We start from the raw sequence: 12,033 nt of genomic DNA, 5'->3' as shown, positions 1-12,033 counted from the left end.
GTCTGGCACTAACTAATAATTCATTCATGTCGGCGACAACAGTAGCCATTTTTAGTGAGCTGAGCCGTTTTAGCGCCCGAGCCAGCTCGAATGACGACCTGTGAGAGGCAAGGGCCAGCGTCCCCTAATCCCGGCAGGGCATTGCTTGAGAGCCCCAGTGCGGCTGAGTTGTGTACGGACGGACAGACAGTCCAACAGTGTTAGTTACTCCCGGTCCCATTCCATCTCGAGAGAGAGGGCTAACTCATTAGTGAAAAATGACAAGCTCTAGTGGATATGAGGCGTCGAGCTGGCGTGGAGCCCTCCCCTGCCGGCACCCGTGCTGCCACAGTGTGCTGCTGTCGGGATCAATTCAGCCTTGGGCTTACACGGAGGCGTTGGCGTAGATGAGAGGCATGGGGGGGGGGAGAAGAGAGCTGCAGGCAAGCTCCGCCGCCCTCGCACATGATTTATTGGATGGAGTACAGAGTAGTCCGTACTGGCATTTCATTCATAAGAAACATCTCCTGCTCTTCCCCGGCTTCAGGTGACCTGACCCCTCCATCCCTCTTACATCCCGAACAAGTCTTTCCTTTTTCTTTTTCTTTTGCTCAAGATACCCCAAGCCTACGAGCTGCAAACTTTCACCAAAAACAACCCCCAATACAGAATCATACAGAATCCTTAATACTTCCTCCAGCAGCTTCGCACACGATGGATACCCGCGCTGTGAACCCCCAGAAGACGCTCGTCACCCCCATTTGGGTGTTTGGCATCCGAATCGCACAGGTCGTACTGTCGATTGTTGTTCTTGGCATGGCCGCCGCCTGGTCCGACTATACGCTCTTTGATGCTCCTAGCCTGGCCATCGCCGCCGTATGTGGCCTTCTTTTCATCTCGTCCGCCCCCGGCGCCCACTAACACGCTCTCGCTCAGGCCGTCTTCACCTGGCTCATCGTCGCCTACATTCTCGTCACCGAAAAGGTGCCCGCTGTCAATGCCTTTTACACCATCTATGCCGTCATCGTCCTCGACGCCTTCATGATCATCATCTGGCTGTCCACCTGGGCCCTCAACGCCGCCCGCCGCGCCTCCCTCGGCAACGTTGGCGCCGGACGCATCAACGGCGGCGGCGGCCGCTTCTGCTACGACGGCATCTGCTACGACTACCGGAAGCGCTCCATCGAGCGCCGCGCCATGACCTGGCAGACGCTGAGCGGCCTCCTCGCCGGTGTGGCCGCCATTGGCGCTTTCATCTGGTACGTGTCCACCATCTCCCACCCACCCACCCACCACCTTGTCCGTATATTTACACGTTTTTTCCATAGGGTGCTCTTTATTGTGACCTTTGTCTGGACCGTTATCAACTTCCTCTCCGGTCGCAAGGACGGCCGCTTCACTCTCGGCTCTTCCAGCACCGTCACTGCCGACCACAACATGGAGGAGCAAAAGGTCGTCCAAGGCCAGCAGGCCCAGCAGCCTCAGCAAGCCCAGCAGTTCACCGAGCCTCAGTACAACGCCGTCCAGCAGCAGCAGGCGTATCCCCAGCAGCCTTCCGACGCCCCTCAGGTTGCCACCGAGTATCAGCAGCCGCAGCAGCAGTATGCTCACGACCCCCAGGTTACTCCCCAGCAGCCGCACCACCAGTAAATGCTCGCTGAACCGGCAAAGACAAGGCCCCGTGTGTCTGCTGCCACCAATAGTCACGGCATGATGAATTCATTTTTGGTCTTTGAATATTTTTTGTGTCAAGGGGGTCATGGTTGTTATGATATAGACTGGGGTTGGGCTCTGAGGAGCCAGGGGCGACAAGTACTTTGATACCACTTTGCGAGTCTGGATATGCACTGTTATTGCTATTCGATAACCGTTTCAAGACAGTTTTAGTCTTTCTGTTTTGTAGGCAAATCTAATTCTTCAGTAACCGAACAAAATTACTCCTTCATGCAGAGGTAAAAAAAAAAAAAAAAAAAGTAAGGCCATGGGGGGGCGCCTCAGCTGAGTGCACAGAGTTCAGCCTCATACCTCATCCTAGGCGCCGAGAACATGGCGCTCAGCCGCAGTCAGATGACCAAGAGCCACCTCCAGCCATATGAAGGAAGCGATCAACACGAATAGTGAAGAAATAGAAAAAATTAAATTTCCTGAAACGGCCAAGACCAGAAACGTCCCGTACTCGTGTAAGTCGTTGGCAACCCTATCTGCGTAAATCGCAAATACGGTAGGCGGTGTGGGGAGTACTGCCGCCAACCTCGCGCCATTGCTGGAGACACAAAGCTTCCCCGTGCCTAGAGGAGTTCCGTAACAGCGAACGGGTGACGACGAATTGCCTCTCGCGACAGGCAAACTTTTGCAATCGAGATCCTGTCGAGGCGCGGAAATCACTAGCCAATCATCTCTGCGTCTTCTATTCGCGACCCCGGCCATCAATTCGAGCCAACCCCAACCATCAGCGGCTCGGACGATTCGACACAACTCGACAACCTTTCCAGATACATCCTTTCCCAATCACAGCTGTTGCATGGCTTCCATCATGGCAGGCCAAGCCTCCGATCTGCCCATGCCTCCCCCCGAGCGTCTGGGCGTCCCTTCACGGAATCCGCTTCCGCTGTCCGCCTCCCAAGAGTCCCAAGTGCGCGACATTTACTATGCGCGCGTCCGCAAGCAATGCGCCGACGAGATCAAAGGTTCGTTTGTCGCCCCCCCTTGCCCTCCACTGTCCCGGAGGGGGGAGGCCCCCTTGCTAACAGACTTGTTTCTCGTCAGCATTCGCCGCTTGTGCCCTCGGCCGCACATTCACCGTCTCGTTTGCCTGCCGCGCCGAGCACCGCGCCATGAACGGCTGCATGAAGCTGCACGCCAACCAGGCCGAGCACGACGCCGCCCGCGAGGAGTGGTTCGCCATGCGCATGGACCGCCAGCGCCAGCGCGAGGCCAAGAACAAGGTCGCCGTCGCCCAGGAGGAGTTTATGCACGACTGGTGGGGTCTGCCCGAGGACGTGCGGCTGTCGCGGCAGAGGGAGGCTGAGAAGAACGGCAGCAAGCTTCAGGAGAGGATTGGCGGCATGCCGGCCAAGGATCGCCCGCTCGACGGGAGCCGACGATGATGGTGAGAGTGGGAGCGCAGTGGAAGTCGGGAGAGCGCTTCTTGCCGGGGGAGAGGGGATCTGTATTTGTACATGTATGATGGGAAAAGATGGAATTCGGCACTTTGCATTTGTCTGGCGTTTGGTATCTCCATCCCCGCGCACTGTCCTGTACGCATGTAGGATGGTTGTACGGATTGTTTATTGTTTATGGTATTTGGCATATATAACTACACCTTTACTGACACGTCTCCACCTGTACAAAATAGAAAAAGTCTTTTCAGTCGCATCTCAAGCATGGAGGGGGGCCAGGTGAGGTGTCTGAGTTGTCGAGGCGCTCATGATCCTGCAAGATTCAGAGTCTCGGCGTAATGTTAGTTCATGCCAGGCAATCAGCGATAGCCTTAGCCTTGCTTGCTCCGATCGGAGCCGACTGGCTCACCAAAGATGCGCACTTGCAGACACTAAGGCGCCGTAAATCCACCCGAAACATGATCTGGGCAGCCACAAGTCCACTTGGGCAGCATCGGAATAGGCTTGCCCAGCGGTCGCCGGCGTAAACGATGGCCGAGCAGCGAAGCCGGTGTAAACATGACGAGGCTTTGCACGAGGCTTTGCTTACCCCACGCGCACGCCCTGTAATTGACAGCCCAACAACCTACGTATAACAGTTGCTCCAAGGCGTGCCTCCCTCGGGGAACTGGTTAGCGGAACGGGCAATTTTGTTTCAGCTACAACACGGAACCGTCAAAATGCAGTCTGATCGAGTCCCGGCCTCGACAATTATTGCCGAGATCCAGAAGCGCCGTGCCGATGCTGGTAAGCTCGTGGCCGGCGTTGCTGCCGCGTCCAACAGTGACATGTTTAAAGGCCCGGTATGTAGCATGCACGAGACGGAATTCCCCTAGACGCCAAGCTGACTCGCGAGAAGCAAGATGGAAAACCAAAAGCAAAACGATGGGATCGTACGTCGCGCCGCATCACACCACCGAAAGCCCCCCCCCCTACTTACTCTTGCAATTAGACCATCTCACCGAAGAAAGCCTACGGCGCCAGCCCTGCGCGCTCAAGCAAGCCGCGCAGTTTCTCAAAAAGCCCGGGCTGATCTCGCTCGGCAGCGGGCTTCCCTCGAGCCAGGTGTTCCCGTTCGCCGAGCTCTCCATGAAGGTGCCCGTGGCGCCGGGGTTCTCGGAGCAGGCGACGGCGCGGAGCGGGGTGCAGGCGACGATTGGCAAGTACGACGTGCGGGAGGGGGCGTCCGAGTACGACCTGTCGGTGGCGCTCAACTACGGACAGGCGACGGGCTCGGCCCAGATGATGCGGTTCCTGACCGAGCACACCGAGATTGTCAGCCGGCCGCCGTACGCCGACTGGGCCGTGTGCCAGACGATTGGCAACACGGGCGCGCTCGAGCAGGCCGCGCGCATGCTGTGCGACAAGGGCCGGCGCGACGCCGTGCTGACCGAGGCCTTTGGCTTCTCCACCGCCATGGAGACGCTGGAGCCGCTCGGCGTCGGCGTCTTCGGGACGCCCGTCGACGGCGAGGGCATCGTCGCCGAGGCCATGGACGCGCTGCTCAGCGCGTGGGACGACGCCGCGCGCGGCGGCTTCCGCCGCCCGCACGTCCTGTACACGGTGCCGTCCGGGCAGAACCCGACGGGCGCGACGCAGAGCGCGGCGCGGCGGCGCGCCATCTACACCGTGGCGCGCAAGCACGACCTCATCGTCATCGAGGACGAGCCGTACTACTTTCTGCAGATGGAGCCGTACGGGGAGGCGCCGCAGGGGCGCGCGCCGCCGGCGACGGTGGACGAGTTCGTGGCGGGCCTCGTGCCGTCGTACGTCAGCCTCGACGTCGACGGCCGGGTGATGCGGCTCGACTCCTTCTCCAAGGTGCTGGCGCCGGGCGCGCGGCTTGGCTGGGTCGTCGCCTCGCAGCAAATCATCGAGCGCTACCAGCGCCACGCCGAGGTCGCGTCCCAGGGCCCCAGCGGCTTCTCCCAGGTCATCCTGCACAAGCTGCTCGACCAGACCTGGGGCCACGCCGGCTACCTCGAGTGGCTGATGAGTCTGCGCGTCGAGTACACGCAGAAGCGCAACGCCCTGCTGGCCGCCTGCGAGAAGCACCTCCCGCAGGACATTGTGAGCTGGACGCCGCCGGCCGCCGGCATGTTTGTAAGTGCCCGCTTGAATCCTTTCCCTTCCTCACAGCCTTTTGAGAGGCAACCATGCGGCAGGGGGGTTCTGACCAGGTGCTGTAGATTTGGCTTACTGTAGACCACACGAAACATCCTGATCACGGCAAACGCAGTCTCGAGGAGATTGAGCAGGAGATTTTCGACGCTTGCATCGAGGGAGGCGTGCTCGTGGCCCGCGGCTCCTGGTTCCGCGCCGAACAGCACGTACCGCTGTCGGGCCTCTACTTCCGTGTCACTTACGCCACGGCCAGCGTCGAGGATATGGACTTGGCCACGTCACGCTTCGGTGATGCGGTTCGTAGCAGCTTCAAATCTGGATAGGCAGCATCATCATAAATATGAAGTCTATATACGTGTGATCGGGTACCATCTTCATCTAGTATAGTATATATGCAAGCATGCCTAGGCGTTGGCCTTTCTATCATCTAGGCGCACTGTGCGAGGCTGATTTTGAAGCCTCCGGGCTGCAGTTTCTGGAAGAAGCCTTTCGGGTCATACTTCTTGGCAACCTCCCTCATGAAAGCCACGTTTTCCTCTCCATAGCCGCAGAGAGGGTCCTGCTTGGGGCTGGCATAATTTAGGTAGATGAAGGGAGAGAACGTGTTGTGCTCCTTGCCGACGGCGACTGCAGCATCGATGAATTGCTGACGCGCATCCTCCATGGTGGCATCGAGGCTGGCGTCATTCCACCGAGAGACGAGCCAGAGAACTGAATGTTTATTAGTGACGGCGTAGAAAACTCCTTGAAACGGACATACCTAGCTGATCTTCCTGGACATCTTGCAGACCAAGGACGTTACCACCACGCCTCTCAGCATACGTTTCCTGAAGGCTAGGTTGGGGTACAACTGAGACTAGCCAATCAATTTGATTTTTGACCTTGAGGCCATTGTACACGACGTCAGCTGCCTTCCAGAACGCGAGCAGCGTCGCCTTGTCGTTGGAGACAGTTACGCTCGCAGTAACGTAGCGGAAGCCGCGCGGGATCGCAAGGCTGGTTTCATGTGCCAACTCAGCCAGCGATGCATGCCGGTTAGTGCTGTGAATCTGATTGGGCAGCTTGAGGAACGGCTGGAGCGCCGGAGCGTTTGCAATGTTGGCTGTGTTGGACACTGCAACGTCGACCACTTGGGTGCCGTTGCGAAGGTAGGTAGCCACAATCTGGATACCAGAGTCGACGTCGCGGTGGTTATCGGCCACAAAATCGACGGTAGTGTTGGTGATTGTCTCAATCATCTGCTCACGGCCGGCCTGGGGGCCTTCCAGACCAAGAATCATCTGGCCTCCCCACATGACGTCAAAGTCAAAGGCGGCCAGGTCGATCTTGGTCACAATACCAAAATTTGTGCTACCGCCCTTGAGAGCTTTGTAAAGGTCAGAATTATTCTGTAGGTTTGCGTGGACAATATGACCCGACGCTAGAACCACTTCATAATTGATGACGTTGTCCACAACCCAGCCCTTGCCAGCCTGGAAGAGCGACTGCCCACCACCGACAGCGAGACCGCCGACACCAACATCCGCACAGATGCCTCCGGTAAAGGCAATCTTGTCTTTCTCAAAGGCGGCATAGGCTTGTCCCCAAGACAGACCAGTGCCGAGGCTAACGTGAGAGCGATCATAGGCCAAGGACGTAGAGTTGAGGCTCTTCAGATCAATGGAGACGCCCTTGTCGATGTTATTGAACCCAGGATTGGGATTATGGCCTCCAGATTTGACTGAGAACTGGCAGTAATTGGTTGTGAGAAGCTCGACAATGACAGACATGTCTCGGGACGATGAGGGCGTCACTACACATCCGGGATGCTGCATGGAAGTGGTGGACCAACGAGCAGTAACAAGCTCCTGATAGTCGGCGGCCGAGGGGCCATGGTAGATGGAGGGCAGAGCGGCTTCCAGCTTCTGACACTATTGTTGGTTAGCATGGTCAATATACTGAGTTGCGGCGTGGTCGACGTACACATCCGCCCGTGTTGGAGGGTGCTGCCTGCGCGGCAGCGGCGAGAAGAGCAAATACGGTAGACTTCATAGTACTGTGCCTTGAGTCAAGTGACAGACCAGAAGAACCCGACGGCACGGGCACAAGAGCGAGGAGGAGGCCACCTTTATATTAACAACTACTTGGCTATAATGCAAGTCGCTAGATCTGGTATAGGAGAATGGGGGCACGGGCGCGTTGGCAAGCTCCGTTGGGCCTGCAAGGCTTGCGAAGACGGCTGGCTGGCCACCATGTCGCAGACTGGGGTTCGTAGTCATGAGCGAAGGTTGGGTTACATTGTCGCTAAGAGGCTGACGAGGGCAAAGTGTTGGGCAAGCAGGCTGCGTACAAGGCTCCTTGGCTCCGTCGTAAATGCAGAGTGATAACGACGGCGGGCTGCTGTCGGCTGTTCCGAATCACGGAGGGTGCCACGGGCACGAGGATTGATGACGAGCAATGCAGCGGCACATGGCTGCATGGCGTAGGCGTGGGGTGAATCTCGGATCCTACATCCAAAGTCTAATTCGTGCAGATTAAGATGCGCCGCAAGGGGGCAGGCAGATGGGATGGGCTGATGACAAAGCGGAACATGGAACGCGAGAGAAAGAATCACGTGACCGGTCATCCGCACCCCATTCTTTATTCTTTGCCTGGAAGGCAGGCAAGGGTGCGCCTCAGAACTTTTGCCCCAGCACAAAAGCAATCGCCTTCAGTTCCGTTCGCTCCAAGATCACAGACATAACATCGCAAACAAACACGCGAAAACTAGCGAACCGGTTCTCACCACTGCGCGACCCTTGCGCGGTAATTTCTACGCACCAACCTCCTCCACCCGGCGACAAAACGCGTCAAGCAAGCGCACGCATCCATCCTATCGCAATGCCTGTCGAGCTCAATCTCGACTCGCCGCTGGCGACAGCCATCAACGCGGCGATCCAACCAAAGCTGCAGGAAGTAGGATGGGCGAGTGAGTCGGACGCCTCGTCGCTGGCCGAGCTGATCGTGCTCATGCTCGCCAACGGCAAGTCGGAAGAAGAAATCGCCACCGAGATGGCAGGCGACTTGCTGCATCTAGAGCCGGGCGACGCCACGGCGCGCGAGTTCTCCAGATGGCTCTTTCAGCAAATCGACGAGCTGAATACGCAGATGAATGGCGTACCTGCCCCTGCCGAGGGCGATGTCGAAATGGACACTGATTCACTGAATGCGTATGTCCCCCTCCTATTTGTCATGGCGTCATGGGGCCATCGAATCTTGTATCAAAGCTAACTCCCTATCAAAGTCCCACTGGCCCCCGTGCGATGCGAAATGGACCGCGTGGCGGCAGAGGTGGTCGCATGCTCGGCAACGTCAACCGGGCGATGGACCGCACCGATGTCCTCCACCGAGTCCGTCAGAACGGCAACGAAAGAATCAATACTCACAACCGCCAAGCACAACGTGGCCGCGGCGGTCGCATGAACCCACGAAACATCCAAGCAGGTCTGGCCGCCGCTGGCCCTCAGTGGATGATGGGCCCCAACGGGCCGCAGTCCCAGGCTGAGATCCTGACCATGCTGGAGCAGCAGAACCAGATGATGTTCCAATTATCACAAATGATGAATACCGTGCCAAACGGAGGCAGCTACGCCCGCGGGCGGGGTGGCAAGTCGCTGTTTGACCGCGTCCAGGACCCGAACCGCAGGCAGCAGCGCAAGCCACAAAACGGCTACCATGACAAGGCCGCCAGCGAGAACGCTGAGGGCGGCGAGGAATTGGAAATGACGCGCGAAGCCCCGAACCCAGAGGACATGACTTGCAAATACAACCTGCGCTGCACCAACAAGGAGTGCAAGTTTGCGCACCAGTCGCCGGCCGCGCCGCCTGGCGCAAGCGTCGACGTCAACGACCCGTGCTCCTTTGGCGCCGCCTGCAAGAACCGTAAGTGCGTTGGCCGCCACCCGTCGCCTGCGACCAAGCTGGCGCACCAGAGCGAGCAGGACTGCAAGTTCTTCCCCAACTGCCAGAACACGCACTGCCCGTTTCGGCACCCGTCGATGCCCCTGTGCCGCAACGGCGCGGGCTGCACTACGGACGGCTGCAAGTTTACGCACGTCAAGATCAAGTGCCGGTTCAGCCCTTGCCTGAACCCGCACTGCGCCTTTTCGCACGAGGAGGGCCAGCAGGGCGGCTTCAAGGACAAGGTGTGGGTGGCGGGCGGGGGGCATGTGAGCGACCGTCAGTTTGTCGAGGACGGCGACGGACTGGAGGAACTGGTCAAGCCAGATGATGATGAGATGAGGCATGATACCAACCAAGCCGTCGAGGTCGCGGCGCAGGGCGATGTAATTGGGTAGTGTACAACAAAAATTGTTATTGGGTGGCGTTTTGAGGGATGGGCTGTATTGTATATATTATCAAGTACGCATACTGCAAACGGTTGTCTAATAGAGCTACGCATCTTATTTCGGGCACAATGACGTGCCCGGATCTATACTTTTTTCTTCTTTGCTTCATCTTGTGCATGCAAATCTCGACGGCATTTGCGTCCTCGACGTCTATGGAACTGTTGATGACGGGCGCCACCAACTGTCCCTTGCATGTTGCGGCAGGGAGCCATTTTTTAACCATAGTTCATGTGTATGTAGATATAGCGAAAGTAGACGATTTGCACGCTGCTATCCTTTACTAAATACTAGTCACACTGACTGTCTCGGACATTGGCGTCACAGCTGCACGAGCGCGCCCGTTCGGCACATCAAGCTCCACCACACCCCAGTCCGCGTCTTTCTCACGCCATCCCACCCACAGTCAGAAAACAAAAACGAAGACCCCCCCCCCATTCTCATGCGCCATTGAACCATGAGAAAGAGTCGCTGTGCACGGGAAGTGGCGACACGGGCGCTCCGGGCTCCCGCATGGCGGCAGCAGCTCCGGGGCCTCGCGACGACGAGCGGCGACGGCGGCAAGCAAGTCGCCGTCGTGGGCGGCGGCCTGACGGGCCTCGCGACCGCCTACCTCCTCGCCAAGCAGCTGCCGCCGTCGGCGCGCATCACGCTGTACGAGGCGGGCTCCCGGCTGGGCGGCTGGATCCGCACCGACCGGGAGCGCGTCAACGTCGGCGGCGTGCGCGGCGTGGTGCCGTTTGAGCGCGGCCCGCGCACGCTGTCGTCGCTCCGCGGCAACACCTGGCGGTACGACGACCTTGTGCTGTACGAGCTGGTATGGTTTTCCTTATTCCACATCCCTCCCTTTTTAGAAAGAAAACCTAATCACGGCCCGGCGTGGAAAAATGCTTAGATGCTCGACCTCGGCCTCACGCCCTCGTACCCCAAAGACCTCCCCCGATACCTCTACTACCCGGACCACCTCGTGACGATGCCGCCCGACGCGTCCGTGTTCGACTGTCTGCGGGAGCCGCTCTTCCGCGAGTGCTTCCGGGGCGCGCTCGGCACGGCCGCGGGCTACGTGACCGGCCGCCACCGCGGCGCGCTGCCCGCCGAGGACCTGTCCGTGGCCGACTGGCTGCGGCTCGTCACCGGCGACGCCGTCGTCGGCCGCAACCTCGTGTCGGCCATGATCCACGGCATCTACGGCGGCGACATTGAGCGGCTGAGCGCCCGCAGCGTCCTCGACCGCATGTACTACGCCCTGCACCTGCCGCCCGCCGCCCCGGGCCACCGCCACGTGCCCGCCCACGAGCTCGCCTTCATGGAGCGCAGGGCCGACGACGACCTGGTCTGCGCCATGGCCAACAGACCAAAGGGGGCGCTGGTGCACTTTGGCGCCCAGGGCATGGAGGCGCTGCCCAAGGCCCTCGAGAATGCGCTCTCCGGACAGGCCAACGTGACCATTCGGCGGGACACGCCGGTGACCGACATCGCCTACCTCCCACAAGAAGAAAGGGTCCAGGTAGGCTTCTCGCTGCTCACATATTCGATGACCGCTTCTAACACATGCTAGGTGACGACGTCCCAAGACGCGCCCCAGCTCTTCGACCACGTAATTTCCACCTCCTCCAGCCACACGCTCGTCAAGTCCACCGGCTCGGCCCTGTCCGCCCTCGCCGAGATCGAGTCCGTGTCCATCATGACGGTCAACCTCTGGTATCCGACGGAGCGCATGAAGCCGCCCGGGTTCGGGTACCTCATCCCGCGCGCCGTTCCCGCCGCGCAGAACCCGGAGCGCGCTCTCGGCGTCTTCTTCGACTCGGATGTCGCCGGGGAGCGCGCGCCGGACGAGCCCGCCGGCACCAAGCTCTTCGTGCTCATGGGCGGCCACTACTACGCCGGCGACGGCAGCGCCGCGCCGCCGCCGTCCGAGGACGAGGCCGTCGCGCAGGCCAAGGCCCTCTTGGAGCGCCACCTCGGCATCCCGCGCGACACGCCCTGCCACGCCATGGCGCGCCTCGCCCGCGACTGCATCCCGCAGCACAACGTGGGCCACGTGGCGCGGCTGCGGCGCGCCCACGAGCAGATGACCAAGGCGTTTGGCGGGCGCCTCGTCGTGGCCAATGGCTCGTACGGCCGCATCGGTGCCATGGGCGCCCTGCGCAACGCCGACGGCGCCGCGCACGCCGTCGTCTCCGGTCAGCGGGTCTCGGGGCTGGAGGACTTTATCTGTGACCCCGTCATCGCCGACGTACCTCTAGCGCAGATTCCTTGTCGCCAGCCTCAACGCAAAGCGTAGAGAGAGATGAAGTGAGAGAGGGAAGTACACAGAAAAGTCGCACGTATATAGACAGATAGTCACATTGTTTCTTTTTAGTAAAACGCTTGTACATAAACATATTTTCTTCCTTTTTTTCCTCATT

General features: G+C 59.2%; 6 protein-coding genes across 6 annotated transcripts; 5 read left to right on the top strand and 1 right to left on the bottom strand.

The window, feature by feature from the left end:
* Positions 1–693: 693 nt before the first annotated feature.
* CCM_06990 (uncharacterized protein) lies at positions 694–1,629 on the top strand (the record flags this gene model as incomplete). The annotated part of the gene is made up of 3 exons (XM_006672128.1): positions 694–855; positions 916–1,238; positions 1,308–1,629. The coding sequence occupies 3 exons, from the start codon at positions 694–696 to the stop codon at positions 1,627–1,629; spliced, it is 807 nt and encodes a 268-aa protein (XP_006672191.1).
* An 883-nt stretch (positions 1,630–2,512) lies between these two features.
* On the top strand, positions 2,513–3,086 carry CCM_06989 (Cytochrome c oxidase biogenesis protein; the record flags this gene model as incomplete). The annotated part of the gene is made up of 2 exons (XM_006672127.1): positions 2,513–2,666; positions 2,746–3,086. 2 exons carry the CDS (start codon positions 2,513–2,515, stop codon positions 3,084–3,086), a joined length of 495 nt encoding a protein of 164 aa, XP_006672190.1.
* A 731-nt stretch (positions 3,087–3,817) lies between these two features.
* On the top strand, positions 3,818–5,584 carry CCM_06988 (L-kynurenine/alpha-aminoadipate aminotransferase, putative; the record flags this gene model as incomplete). The annotated part of the gene is made up of 4 exons (XM_006672126.1): positions 3,818–3,940; positions 3,982–4,030; positions 4,090–5,240; positions 5,327–5,584. 4 exons carry the CDS (start codon positions 3,818–3,820, stop codon positions 5,582–5,584), a joined length of 1,581 nt encoding a protein of 526 aa, XP_006672189.1.
* Positions 5,585–5,688: 104 nt separating this feature from the next.
* On the bottom strand, positions 5,689–7,292 carry CCM_06987 (FAD binding domain protein; the record flags this gene model as incomplete). The annotated part of the gene is made up of 3 exons (XM_006672125.1): positions 5,689–5,972; positions 6,022–7,171; positions 7,224–7,292. The coding sequence occupies 3 exons, from the start codon at positions 7,290–7,292 to the stop codon at positions 5,689–5,691; spliced, it is 1,503 nt and encodes a 500-aa protein (XP_006672188.1).
* Positions 7,293–8,120: 828 nt separating this feature from the next.
* CCM_06986 (nuclear polyadenylated RNA-binding protein Nab2, putative) lies at positions 8,121–9,577 on the top strand (the record flags this gene model as incomplete). The annotated part of the gene is made up of 4 exons (XM_006672124.1): positions 8,121–8,449; positions 8,524–9,161; positions 9,248–9,426; positions 9,464–9,577. 4 exons carry the CDS (start codon positions 8,121–8,123, stop codon positions 9,575–9,577), a joined length of 1,260 nt encoding a protein of 419 aa, XP_006672187.1.
* A 505-nt stretch (positions 9,578–10,082) lies between these two features.
* Positions 10,083–11,909, top strand: CCM_06985 (protoporphyrinogen oxidase; the record flags this gene model as incomplete). Its single annotated transcript, XM_006672123.1, has 3 exons — positions 10,083–10,442; positions 10,521–11,132; positions 11,184–11,909. The coding sequence occupies 3 exons, from the start codon at positions 10,083–10,085 to the stop codon at positions 11,907–11,909; spliced, it is 1,698 nt and encodes a 565-aa protein (XP_006672186.1).
* Positions 11,910–12,033: the final 124 nt, after the last annotated feature.

The sequence above is a fragment of the Cordyceps militaris genome (genome assembly GCF_000225605.1).
Source record: "Cordyceps militaris CM01 unplaced genomic scaffold CCM_S00005, whole genome shotgun sequence".
Classification (NCBI taxonomy): Eukaryota; Fungi; Ascomycota; class Sordariomycetes; order Hypocreales; family Cordycipitaceae; genus Cordyceps; species Cordyceps militaris.
Note: the sequence above shows the minus strand (reverse complement) of the source record. Positions and strands in the feature narration are given on the sequence as shown.